Source organism: Cibotium barometz, chromosome 11, assembly GCF_041138505.1.
Source record: "Cibotium barometz isolate CiBa-2024 chromosome 11, ASM4113850v1, whole genome shotgun sequence".
NCBI lineage: Eukaryota > Viridiplantae > Streptophyta > Polypodiopsida > Cyatheales > Cibotiaceae > Cibotium > Cibotium barometz.
In genome coordinates this window covers 47,483,604-47,495,540 of record NC_141056.1, presented here as the reverse complement: position 1 = coordinate 47,495,540, position 11,937 = coordinate 47,483,604, and the positions used below count along the sequence as shown (strand labels likewise).

At 41.9% G+C, this 11,937-nt stretch overlaps 1 protein-coding gene across 1 annotated transcript; it reads right to left on the bottom strand.

Annotated features, from left to right (window-relative positions):
- Positions 1-8,382: 8,382 nt before the first annotated feature.
- LOC147634255 (uncharacterized) lies at positions 8,383-9,671 on the bottom strand. Its single transcript, XM_086804564.1, has one exon. The coding sequence runs from the start codon at positions 9,491-9,493 to the stop codon at positions 8,456-8,458; it is 1,038 nt and encodes a 345-aa protein (XP_086660690.1). The 5' UTR covers positions 9,494-9,671; the 3' UTR covers positions 8,383-8,455.
- Between the last annotated feature and the right edge of the window lie 2,266 nt (positions 9,672-11,937).

The following is an 11,937-nucleotide window of genomic DNA, read 5'->3' as shown; positions in this document are numbered from 1 at the left end:
TGACCCTGATCGCATTGGTCTAAAAAACTGCGACCATCCAGGAAGAAAAGAGACAGCGAAGTCCAAAAAAAAGAGGAGTATATTAAAGCGCGAAAGAAAAATCACTGCTTTAATTGCAATGATTTAGGGCACACGAAGGCTGAGTGTCCAAAGCTTAAAGCCAGCACGAGCGGCAACAACGAGCCCAAAAGAGATGGTAAATTCTCTAGGCAGTTGCATACAGTGCAGAGACTCCCTCTCAGTTCCACAGAGTTCAGAGAGGTGACAGTGTGTCGTTGTGATGAGCATCACGCTTGTTCGGTGACACCAGCGACGATGTGGCAGCCTACTGTAGGTCCGCATGACATGGTGCGCATGTATGGCACCATAGGTGGCCGTAGAGTCACAATTTTTATCGATGATGGAGCTAGCCACAACTTCTTGAACTACTCGTTAGGGGTTATAGTCAAGAAGTTGGGGTTGACTGAGACCCAGAGCGATCATGAGTATACTGTTGGCCTAGCCAACGGGTATGACAAAACGGTATGGAATACCGTAGTATTGGGGGTCCCATTATCTATGCAGGACTACGAGGCTCCGCTTGACTTTTAGATCATGCACTTAGCCAGAGCAGATGTATATCTAGGCAAGGAGTGGCTATATGGCTTGGGACCTAGTTTAGCTCGGAGTTACCTACATAATACGCTGCGTTTTGAGCATGGAGGTAGAGTCATTACCCTGTAGGGCAACCATACTGTCCCCGCCACACCACTTATTATAGCCTTGAACGAGACCCACTTTATTAGAGGAATTTCAAGATGTCTTTCCTGATGATTTTCCAGATGGCTTACCACCATCTAGAGAAGTAGACCATGGCATCGAAGTTATGCCAGGATCAAAACCTATAGGCAAACCTGCTTATAGATTAAGCCACTCCGAGGCACAGGAGGTGGAAAAACAATCGACGGAATATTTGAACAAAGGCTTTATTCGGCCTAGTTCAAGTCTGTGGGCATCGCCTATTCTTCTGGTAAAGAAGAAAGATGGATCTATGTGGATGTGCATAGACTATAGGGCTCTTAATCAGATAACGATTAAGAACAAGTATCCGATGCCACACATGGATGAGTTGTTTGATCAACTCTATTGATCGAGATACTTTACAAAAGTAGACCTGAGATCAGGGTATCATCAGATTAGAAATAAAGCAGAAGATGTTGCGAAGACAACATTTAGGACCCGTTTCGGGCATTTTGAATTTTTGGTTATGCCATTTGGGCAAAACAATGCTCCAGCAACGTTTATGACGCTGATGGACAGCATTTTACGTCCATATTTGGGAAAATTCGTAGTAGTTTTCCTAGATGATATTCTTGTGTACAGTAAGACACAGAAAGAACACATAGAGCATTTGCGTCTAGTGTTCGAGTTGTTGTTGCGAGAGCATAAACTATTTGCAAAGAAGAGCAAATGTGAATTTTTTGAAACAGAAATTCACTACCTTGGCCATATTATATCCGCCGATGGTACGCGGATGGAGCCAGAAAAAGTAGAGACTATTCTTAAATGGCCAGCGCCGAAGAATCTCGAGGAACTGCAGATTTTTCTTGGCATGTCGGGGTTCTACCGACAGTATGTGAAGGACTACGCAAAGATCGCAGTCCCATTGACTACGGTCAAAAACTAAAAACATTAGTTAGGGGGAAGCCCAACGGAAGAGCTTTGATAAGCTCAAGGTCACCGTAGAGCAGCTGCACCTGTTTTGACTATTGTCAATCCAAATGAGCCGTTTGTCTTGGAAATAGATGCTAGTAATGAGGCCATTGGGGCCGTACTTATGCAAAGGGGACGCCCAATTGCATTTGAGAGTAAAAAGTTAGATCGTGCGCAGCGTAACTACTCGGCTTACGAGCGAGAGTTACTATCGATAGTTCATGCACTGAAAAAGTGGAGACACTATTTATATGGTGCTTCTTTTGAGGTCCGGATGGACCATGAAAGTCTGAAATGGCTTTCAAGTCAAAGTGAACTGAAGGGTAGAAAAGCTCGGTGGGCGGAGATTTCAGAGGAGTTTAACCTTCAGATACGTTACCAGAAAAAGGTAAGTATAACGTGGTGGCAGATGCACTTAGTCGCATGCCACAGATTAATGAACTTAGTTTCACAGTCTTCAAGAATGATTTCTTGGAGTCACTACGTGGTTTATGTGAGCACGATCCATCTTTTACAGAGGTTTGGTGCACTGTACGCGTTCGCACTTCTTCACAGACGCGACCACCTCCCTTGTTGGCACGGATTGCTAGTCTGGAGAAACTGGCTGAAGGGTGCAACGGGAAGGGAAGCGAGAGTTAGTCTGGAGAGACTAGCCGTGTCTTCCGGGTATATTTTGGAGCCGGAGAGCTCTGACGTAGGTCCTTCATCACCTTTGACAGCCACGGCTTCAAAGGGGGTTGATATACTTCGTCAGGGGGAGAAATATGCTGATTACTCCATTGACGACGGGTACTTACTCTACAAGGGTAGAGTATGTGTACCAACTATTGGTGACTTTCGGGCCCAAATTCTTAAAGAAAGTCATGATCCCGGGATTCAGAAGACCTATGCACTAGTAAAAAGATAGTTTTATTGGCCTAGATTGTTTAAGGACGTCCAGACTTATGTGCTGAAATGCAATAAGTGCCAGGTCAATAAACACGAACGTCTTAAGGTTGGAGGACTACTCCATCCGTTGGAGATTCCTTAGGGGAAATGGGAAAGCATTTCCATGGATTTCATTACCAGTTTACCCAAGATGAGTTGAGGGAACATGACTCGGTGTGGGTGGTAGTGGACATGTTAACTAAAATGGCAAAGTTTATCGCCACGAAGAAAACTGTTAAAACGCCAGAGTTGGCAAAACTCTTTATTGAACATCTCTACAAGCTATATGGCTTGCCCGCAGATATAGTGTCGGATAGAGATAGAAAGTTTAACAGTCATTTTTGGAGGGAAGTCTTCAAAAAGTTGGATACTACTCTGAGTATGAGTACGACAGATCATCCGGAGTCTGATGGTCAAACTGAAAGAGTTAACCAAATTCTAGAGGATACGTTGCGTTCTTATGTTAGTAAGAAGCAATCTAATTGGGAAGAGTACTTTCCCTTATTGGAGTTTGCCTATAACAGCTCCAAACACTCAGCGAGACGAGACTGGATTTACACCATTCATGCTAATGTATGGATTCCAGCCGAGATCTCCGATGGTTGTAGGCCTAGAAAAGGAGAAGATTCAATCTGTCAAGGATTTCCTTGAAGATATGAATGATATGCTCAGAGCCGCACATGTGAGAGCATTCGTAGCGCTCAGGATCGCACTAAAACTTATGTGAATAAAGGACGTAGAAAGGTGACCTTTGCAGAAGGTGACTTTGTATTCCTCAAGGTTCCTGCGAGGTCAGAAACCATGAAAACGGGAAAGTGTGATAAACTTTCTCCGAGATATTGTGGCCCTTTTAAAATCCTTAAGAAGATTGGGGACGTAGCATATAAACTTGAGTTACCAGAGAATTCTCAAGTCCATCCTCTCTTCCATGTCAGTAAACTGAAGAAATCAGTTCACACGTTAGAGAACGTAGTTTCTCCAGAGATTTTGGTGGACTTGATAGAGCCACCAAAGATACCACATGAACCTGAAAAGATTCTAGGGTATCGTGACTGCCGACAGACAAACCTGACATAAAGTGTACCAGGAGAGGTACACTTTATGTCGTGAGACAGACAAACCCGACATAAAGTGTACCAGGAGATATTTAAATGGACAGACAGGGATGAGGAGGCAGCTACTTGTGGGAACGTCGTAGTGCAATTTCCAAGAGGTTTTCCCAGTTTGTTTTTTCGAAGACGAAAACTCTTCTTAAGGGGGAGTAATGTCATGTAGCCTGTGATGACTGACGGCAGATCGGATGGCTAGACGGGGCTTTAGCGTCAACGCCTCGACCGGAGCGCCGAGGACGTGACCATCCGGGGTTCAGTGGGAGAGGATGCCCATGCAGAGTCATGGGCGGCCAGGCTAGTGTGGACGGTAGGCCACACACTATATAGCTTGGGGGATGAGGGGCAATCCTCATTCTTCCTCTGCGGTTGGGTGGTGAGCCAGAGGCCATCCCCTCCTGTAGTAGCACCCGTAGCAGCGGCCACCCATAGCGGCGCTACGGAGATCTAACAAAAATAGAGCGTGCCATGTCCTTAATAATATGTTCCAAACTGAAGGGCACATTGAATATTGGCTCAACATCTGGAAGACGTTCATCGTGCCCAGCTCTCCTTAACAAATCGAATAGGTTTTCATTGGCACTAGGCTCATCTGTTACCTCTTCAAGTGTATCTAAATCTTCCACAAGATCATAATAGTGAACCACTTGCTTCTCCATGCTTGAATTGCCTTCCATGATGCAAGGGAAGAAGGACCTAAAGGAACTAAAATTGGTTATCGCGTGGTGAACTGACTTCCCATGGCACGAGGGAAGGGGGACCGAAAGAAACCAAAAGACGTTATCATGCCGTGAATAGAAAAAAGTTAAAATTTAAACAGGGCACGAGCATATATAGACATTATTAGGGCTAATGTCATCCGTGTATGATCGACCTATAGGGAGATCAATGACAATGTTGTTCTCATGTGTTTAAGGTATGAATACAGTGTTCTCATGTTTCTATTTTGTTTATTTTTCCTTTTGTTTATAAACTCTTTCAGGGCACTTATGAAGGAATTGCTTTCAAATCAAGCCAACAAGGTATTCATTTGTGATCCCTTAGTTTCGCTAGCACTGATAGATATGAAGAAGAAGACCTTTGAGCTTGCATCCTATTTCAAGCCTTACAATTTTCACCACACCATTGAACACCATATTAGATAATTTGGTAAAATTTCCATTCCCACTTGAAAAATGGGATCATGGTGAACTTGTCCAAAATTTTGTCAAAACCCCCTCATGTGACATATCGTCATCAGAAAGGTCTTGAAGAGTAGAATCTAAATCTACAATCTCCAATAAATTTTGAGCTATCATATTTAAGATACATCCAAAACTATATAGAAAATTTGATTCCCAAAATATGGTATTTTTCTCAAATTATCTAATATTGACTTATTGGGCAACCTAACGCATATGTCAAGAGGTAAAACAAGTTGTTCATCCGCTTGCAATGGAACCCAACTACTATTTTTCTTCATCCACCATTCGTAATAAAAGTGGATGTATAAGGTAGAACGAGCTTTAAGATATTGAAATGTAACATTGGACTCTACTATATTGCACTTAAATGTATCATCCTTATGCTGCTCCTCTACAATGTTCCACTGCTCTCCAAGTAAGGCAACCATGTCATCGCCTAGTGCTTTCTTGCATATAAACATGGTAGGTGTTTGTGAGAAAGTAAATCGATCGAACATCTTAGCAAAAAGATGAATTGGGCATACCTAGCTGAGATCCCACAGATCGATATGGCTTTGCAAACTTCAAAGATCCTTGTATGTCACAAAGCATCTTCAATTTCATGACCATAACCGTCCAAGCATCAAGGGTTGGCCATTCAACGGAAGAGAGGGAAGGGGATGCGATGATCTCTAGCTTACCAAACCCACTATCATGCATTGGCACCACATAGGAGTGTAGGTAAAAGAAGATCTTTTCCTTAATAAGGTCTGCACTAGTTTTACAAGAAAATAGTGCCTCACCAATGTCTGTATGGAGTGCTTGAAATATTCCGGTATAAGGCTTCGTAATGGTTGCTCTTCTGCTCAGTTAGAAGGAAAAATATCTACAACCCAAAAATAAGATCATTAAACATGAATGATGTAGCTATCGTAATATCACATGCCTCCTTCCTTCCCTATGATACTTACAGTTGCATGGTAATCGAGTTTGTTGGTGAAGATGGATGTCTCATGCCGTGTACACATGTTGTACAATGGCCCACCAGGTCTTCATTGCTCGATTTTTTGAATCCCTGTAAATGACCCTTCCAATGAAGCTCCATCACATCTCGTCGTCGAACTTGGTGGTGCGGACCAATAGCAGTAGGCTGTAGGAAAGCCCAAGCACCCTTGCGAAATTCCTCTCATCTAAGCACCATCATCGTCCCTCTTGTTGTACAACAAGATCTCCTCAATCTCATCTTTTGGTCTTCTTCGTGGTGTGGCCATATCAACTGTGAAGCTATAGTAGTGAGATTAGGGTTGGGTGAATGAGATAGAGAAAGAGAAAGCAAAGATGCTATGCACATTAGGGTTTCGAGAGCTTGATGGATATTGAAGAGATGGAAGAAGGGAGGAAGGTTAACGAGAGTTTAATTTGGACGTTCAAGAGGAAAGCGGACTTGAAAATGAAATTTTTAACTATAATGAAATTTGAGATGGATTTCTGAGAAAAAAAGTGATTGTTTTTGGGAATCTCAAAAATTTCAAAATTTTAAGGATTTTTTGAGCCATGAAAATGGTGGGACCACACCTACCTAACCTCCCTACTTTTTGAAAAGGACAAGTGTAATTATTAGTGCTCCCCTCCCTAGTGCCTAGTCTCTCTCCCTATATTCAAAGGAGACTAAATATGCACAATCCTCTATTCTTATGGGTTAGTTACTAATTACTCCCATTAACAAAAAGCCCAAAATATGTTCAAATGTCCCCCTAATGTAGGGGCCTCTCCCTTTGCCATAATGTTATTAGGCAGTATATATACAAAGGGGAAATTTTTCAAGGATAATAATATATGCCGAGGCGCGCACACACGTTTTATTTTTATATTGTTTTAGTACTTCAAGACAAGGGGCGACCTCGTGTCTAAAAGGCACGGTGCATTTAAGAGGGGGTTCAAGTGGGATCAATGGCTGTGGGGGCCCGATTTTGGGCGGGGTCGATCCGGGCCGTCGGATCCCCGAAAGTAAACTAGGGTCCGAAAGTAAACTAGGACTGCCGCGCACATATATTAATAAAGGCCGAACACACTAGCTAGCAGAAATTATAGCCTAATGGTAAGACTATGGCCTCTCTAGCGGCACGTCGTGGGTTCAAACCATTCTTTTGCAATTTGAGACTTAGGCAAAAAAATTATAAGTCCAAACTCGGGAACTGGAGTAAACTAGGCAATTTGGCAAGCCCTCGACAAAAAAAACTCGGCCTGCAAAGTAAACTAGGGATCCTACAAAAAAAAACTCGGCCTGCGAAGTTTACTTCGATCCCTAGTTTACTTCGCAGGCCGAGTTTTTTTTCGGCCCTAGTTTACTTTCGGGGATCCGACGGCCCGGATCGGCCCCGCCCAAAATCGGGCTCCCTCAGCCGTCGATCCCACTTGAACCCCCTCTTAAATGCACCGTGTGATTTAGAGACGAGGGCGACCAGTAAGTAGTTCATAAGGGTTACCAGCTGCGCAAGAAGCCCTAATTATTAGAAAAGCATACAAAAGAGAGACTGTAATTCAGTACTCTTTAAACAGAAGACTAGATGATGCATTCATGTAGGAAAACATTAAGTACTCCCGCCATGTCTTTCCTTCTCCATGCCCATTGCCCAGGATAAACACAGAAAACACAGAGACCCGTACGCTGCTGCTGCACAGTATTAGCATAGCCAGGACTAATAAGCTCAGGACGTGATTTCAAGCAAACAGAAGTGCAACCTTACCTCCCATAATTGCTGCAGATTGCACACATTTTGTGACAGAAAGCACCCTCAATTGTCCGAATGGCGCAAACAAGACACACAGTTCTCATGCCTAGGCTATTTGTTGCAGATTCTCAATATTATGTTTATCTCATTGTGTATACATTACTTGTCTAGACAGCTGCATTTTTTAGATACTTTAAAATACCTACTGCTGAGAGGTAGCAGGCTAAGAACAGGCTGATTATTATTAATTGCACTAGTGATTAATTTACTGCACGGTCAAACAAATAATATAAGGCTCTTGAAACACTACACACACATGAATGCAAAATAGATAAGCAAGAAAGAAGACCCCATTCCTGTATATATAAATCTTAGCAACGAGTTTTTAAAAAACCCAAAATTAAAGACCGTGTAAGTTAGCTTAGATCCTAATTTCTTTCCAGATTTGACGGGTTCAATAAATCTAAATTGTGTGTAGTACTGTGTACACATATACATACACACACACATGTTTTCTCTCGCATCGAGTTTAATTATCGACTGTAAGCATGTATTATAATAAATGTTTTTAGGCAAGATCAAGGTCTAAAAACCCCCATCTTATATAAATTGTACACAAGCTTAATGGTAACGAACAAAGCGGATGTATATACCAAGAGGAAGAATCATGAGGAGAGACAAAAATTAACTCGGCATACTACAATCCGTAGTGCATACATTAAAATTGAGAACCGAATGAAGTAAATGATTAGGGGCGAATTCGCATGCACAACTATATATATTATTTTCTTGCGAGTATGATATATTTCACAAAACTAATTAATTATGCTCATCACAGCAGCTCCTGTATAGAGTATGGAATGGGATCTAGGGGATTATTCCATATGGGGATATGGCGGAAAATACAAGGAGACGGGACGCCGTTGTTAGGAAGGAGCAGGCTATACGCTGCCCAAGGGGTGGCATTACTAGAATAATTAAAAAGAAAATCATTATTTCCAGATAAGTTAGTAGGAGGGACACTAAGGTTGGAGAAATAATTAAGGCTGCAAGGGCCTTGTAGCAAGCCTGTAGTAATATTGTTGTCTAGCTGATAGTTTTGATCAAGAGACCAATTATCAAAAACTGGTGCAGGAGGTGGACGTGTAGCGGAGAAGGCTGCGGCATCTTCAAATTCTGTTGCAGAGAAAGGGCCCCTTGGAGAGACATCTTTTGAGCAGCATGCTGAAGATAATTGGTGAGTATGCTCTATATTGTGGCTATAATTCATTTCATTGGCGAGATTAGGGCTAAAGCCAGAGTTAATTAGGTGATCATGGTGATAATTATTGGCTAGGTTGGGGCTGCCTATATGATTAGGCTGCGCCTGCAGCTCTGGAGTATGATTGTGAGCAGATGATTGGTGATGGTGCAAATGAGTCTCGCGAGAGTCATGAGGTGATGGTGATGCATGGGCATGGGTATAGCCATGATTATCAGCATCCATTGTTGCTGTTGCAACAGCTGCATCTGTGTTGAGCTCAGGTGGGCGGGTCTTCAAGCACCTCGACCGCGTTTCACTAGAGCCAGTAAGAGACTGCACCAGCCACATGAATTTGGAGGGCTCTATGTGAATGACCTTGGGGGAGTACGTGTGAATGATGATGGGGCGCCTGTGCTGCACAGACGGCAGTGGAGCCGAAGCTCGCCTCGTAATCTTGTGAGACTCTCTACTGATCTTCGACAGATTGCTCTTCATGACAGTCTTCTTACTGCCTCTGCTTCTGCTTCTGCCTTCATCCTCTGAGCTCGGTTGAGAGCACAGATCCTGTTCCAAGCTATGCCCTAATTGCTCTAAACTATTCTCTAATTGCTGCCCTTCTAGCTCCATCACTTTGATGGAAAAAACAGTATATAAGGGCAAATTTCTGGTGAGCAACAGCAAGGCAGAGCTGATCTGCTACCTAATTGGATAGCGTTAACAAAATGGACGAGGCTTGAAAGGGTGCAAAAGAGCGAGGGAAAGACCACAAGTCTTCAGTGCGTTGCTTTTGGGCGATCTTCCCCCAGCTGTGACGAAGGCGATTTAATAAATACGATTTTCTATTAAGCCGCCAGGGGCCACGTCTTTACGCGGTTTTACGTGACCCGGCCCTTCGCCCTGTTTAAACTGATAAAACGTTTCCTTGAAAATTAGCAATTTTTAAAATTTAAAGCCTCAACCTCAAATTTTGAAGGTTTTTTTTTAAAAAAATTAAAGGTCCAAATACACTTTTCTTTTCTTTTTTTTTAATTATCTTGGCTTGAAAGTGGAAAGTACACTCTAACACACCATCACTAGGAGAGGGAAGATTAGAACCCCACAACTTAGGGATTCTCGAATTCTACTAGCACGAGATCGGCATATACATCTCTCTCTCTCTCTCTCTCTCTCGTGTACACGTCTATGCACACACAAAAGCCCTTATCCTCTCTCTCTCTCTCTCTCTCTCTCTCTCTCTCTCTCATACACACACAAAACCCCTTGTCACTCAAGGACCCCCCCTCTCTCTCTCTCTCTCTCTCTCTCTTCACCCACACTTGCACGCTTGTATACGTGCACATAGTCATGATCCCCACTTGCATGCTTTTTCTTTCTACTCTTCCTTCTTCTTTCTGCCATACACCATTCAAACCGTACATACCTACTCATGCATCCAAATTGCCTGCATGTGACCAAGTGTGTGTGTGTGTGCGCCGGTGCACGCATCCATGAACTGCTCATGTAAACTCCTCATTTGTGACCTTGTGAATGTACTAAGCACTATATGGATTTCCATTCTTATATCTCCATAAATGAATGAAGAGGAAGTCAACTATCATGCTCCATGAAATAAGTAAGATTATGCATTCCAAGCCATGTGCAAATGTATCTCCCTTCTTATGCATAAAGTGTGTGTGATTTAAACATGATTATTGTAATGCTTGCATAAGAGAATAATGCTATAGATGATTTAACAATGTGTTAATTTTGAATAGTAATGTGACCAACTTATGATAGAATTATACATCATGAGCATGGAGATATGTGGAATCACCTTCAAATTTTCATTCGATTTCTACCTATAGATCCCTAATGGAATGAAATCCTCTCTAGATGATTGAGAAATCCTTACCTTTATCTTCAATAGATGAGAGTGCTTGCAATCTTTTCTTGATGAGGTGGGAGGAGGTATTGTACTTAAATCAAAGAGTAAATGTACAAGCTAACCATTATTGATTATTTCTTCAAAGGCACATTTTCAAGGAGACGTTTAATTTTCAAACTCCATGTTACTTAAACCATAAATCTAAGGTTGAAATAATGTAATTAATATTCTAACTTTAATTTCAAAACTTATCTGAAAAATAAACACCACGTATGCTAGCTTTATGGTATCATATAGAAACACCTACCTAAGTCATGATTTGTTAACATCTTCTACACACCATGCACTTTTGTGCAAATCTAGCCATCATGAATGAAGCAACAAGTTCCTATTCTTATATGTAATTTGCTAAAAGAAAAATTCTATGAGTAAGCAAGTTATACAATCATGTGAGTAATGAGTGGTGATAAATCTTGATTTGAAATAGGTTTTCCTTATATGGTTTCACCCTTTTTGGATTGAGCTTTTCTTGGAGGACTAGAAAGGGCACACTTGTTTTTTTTGTAAGTGTTAATTTTTCTATAATCGTAAGGGCAATACAAGCCAATTCGTCTTTAGCCTTCTTCTCTCACATTAGGCATTGTGTAAGCCCTTAAGTTATGTTTTTGTAGTGACATATTAAATGTTTTCTTTCACAAGAAGGCTAAATGGTTGAACATCCATTCCATCAAAGCTAGTGATGATTGTGTATTTGAGAGCATGAAATCTCACCTGTTGGTATAGTACTATCCTTCCAAAGATTGCTAGCAAAATTGAAGGAGACAAACTTAAGAAGCCTTTATACAAGTAAAAAGTCCATATATAGTGCAAGTTGGCTTGTACAAGTTTCTCTTAGATTACACATTGATTCTAACACTATTGTGTCATTAGGGATTGGCCCACAATTGTCATGCTACCATGACACTAGCATGATATGTTGATTTTCTACTCTTGTTCTTAGGGGCATTATAGTTATGAGATGGCATGTGCTAATGGAGTGCATAGTTTTTCAAATAGACACCACCAACAACCACACAATGGCAGTTGGGGGGTGGCCACCCACATGCAACATGTAGAAGTGGAGGTGTGAATGTGTCATGTGGCTTTACGCTAGGGAGTTCCCACAAAGGGCTTCGTTTCTCGACGCCTCCTTGCATTCAATGCACTC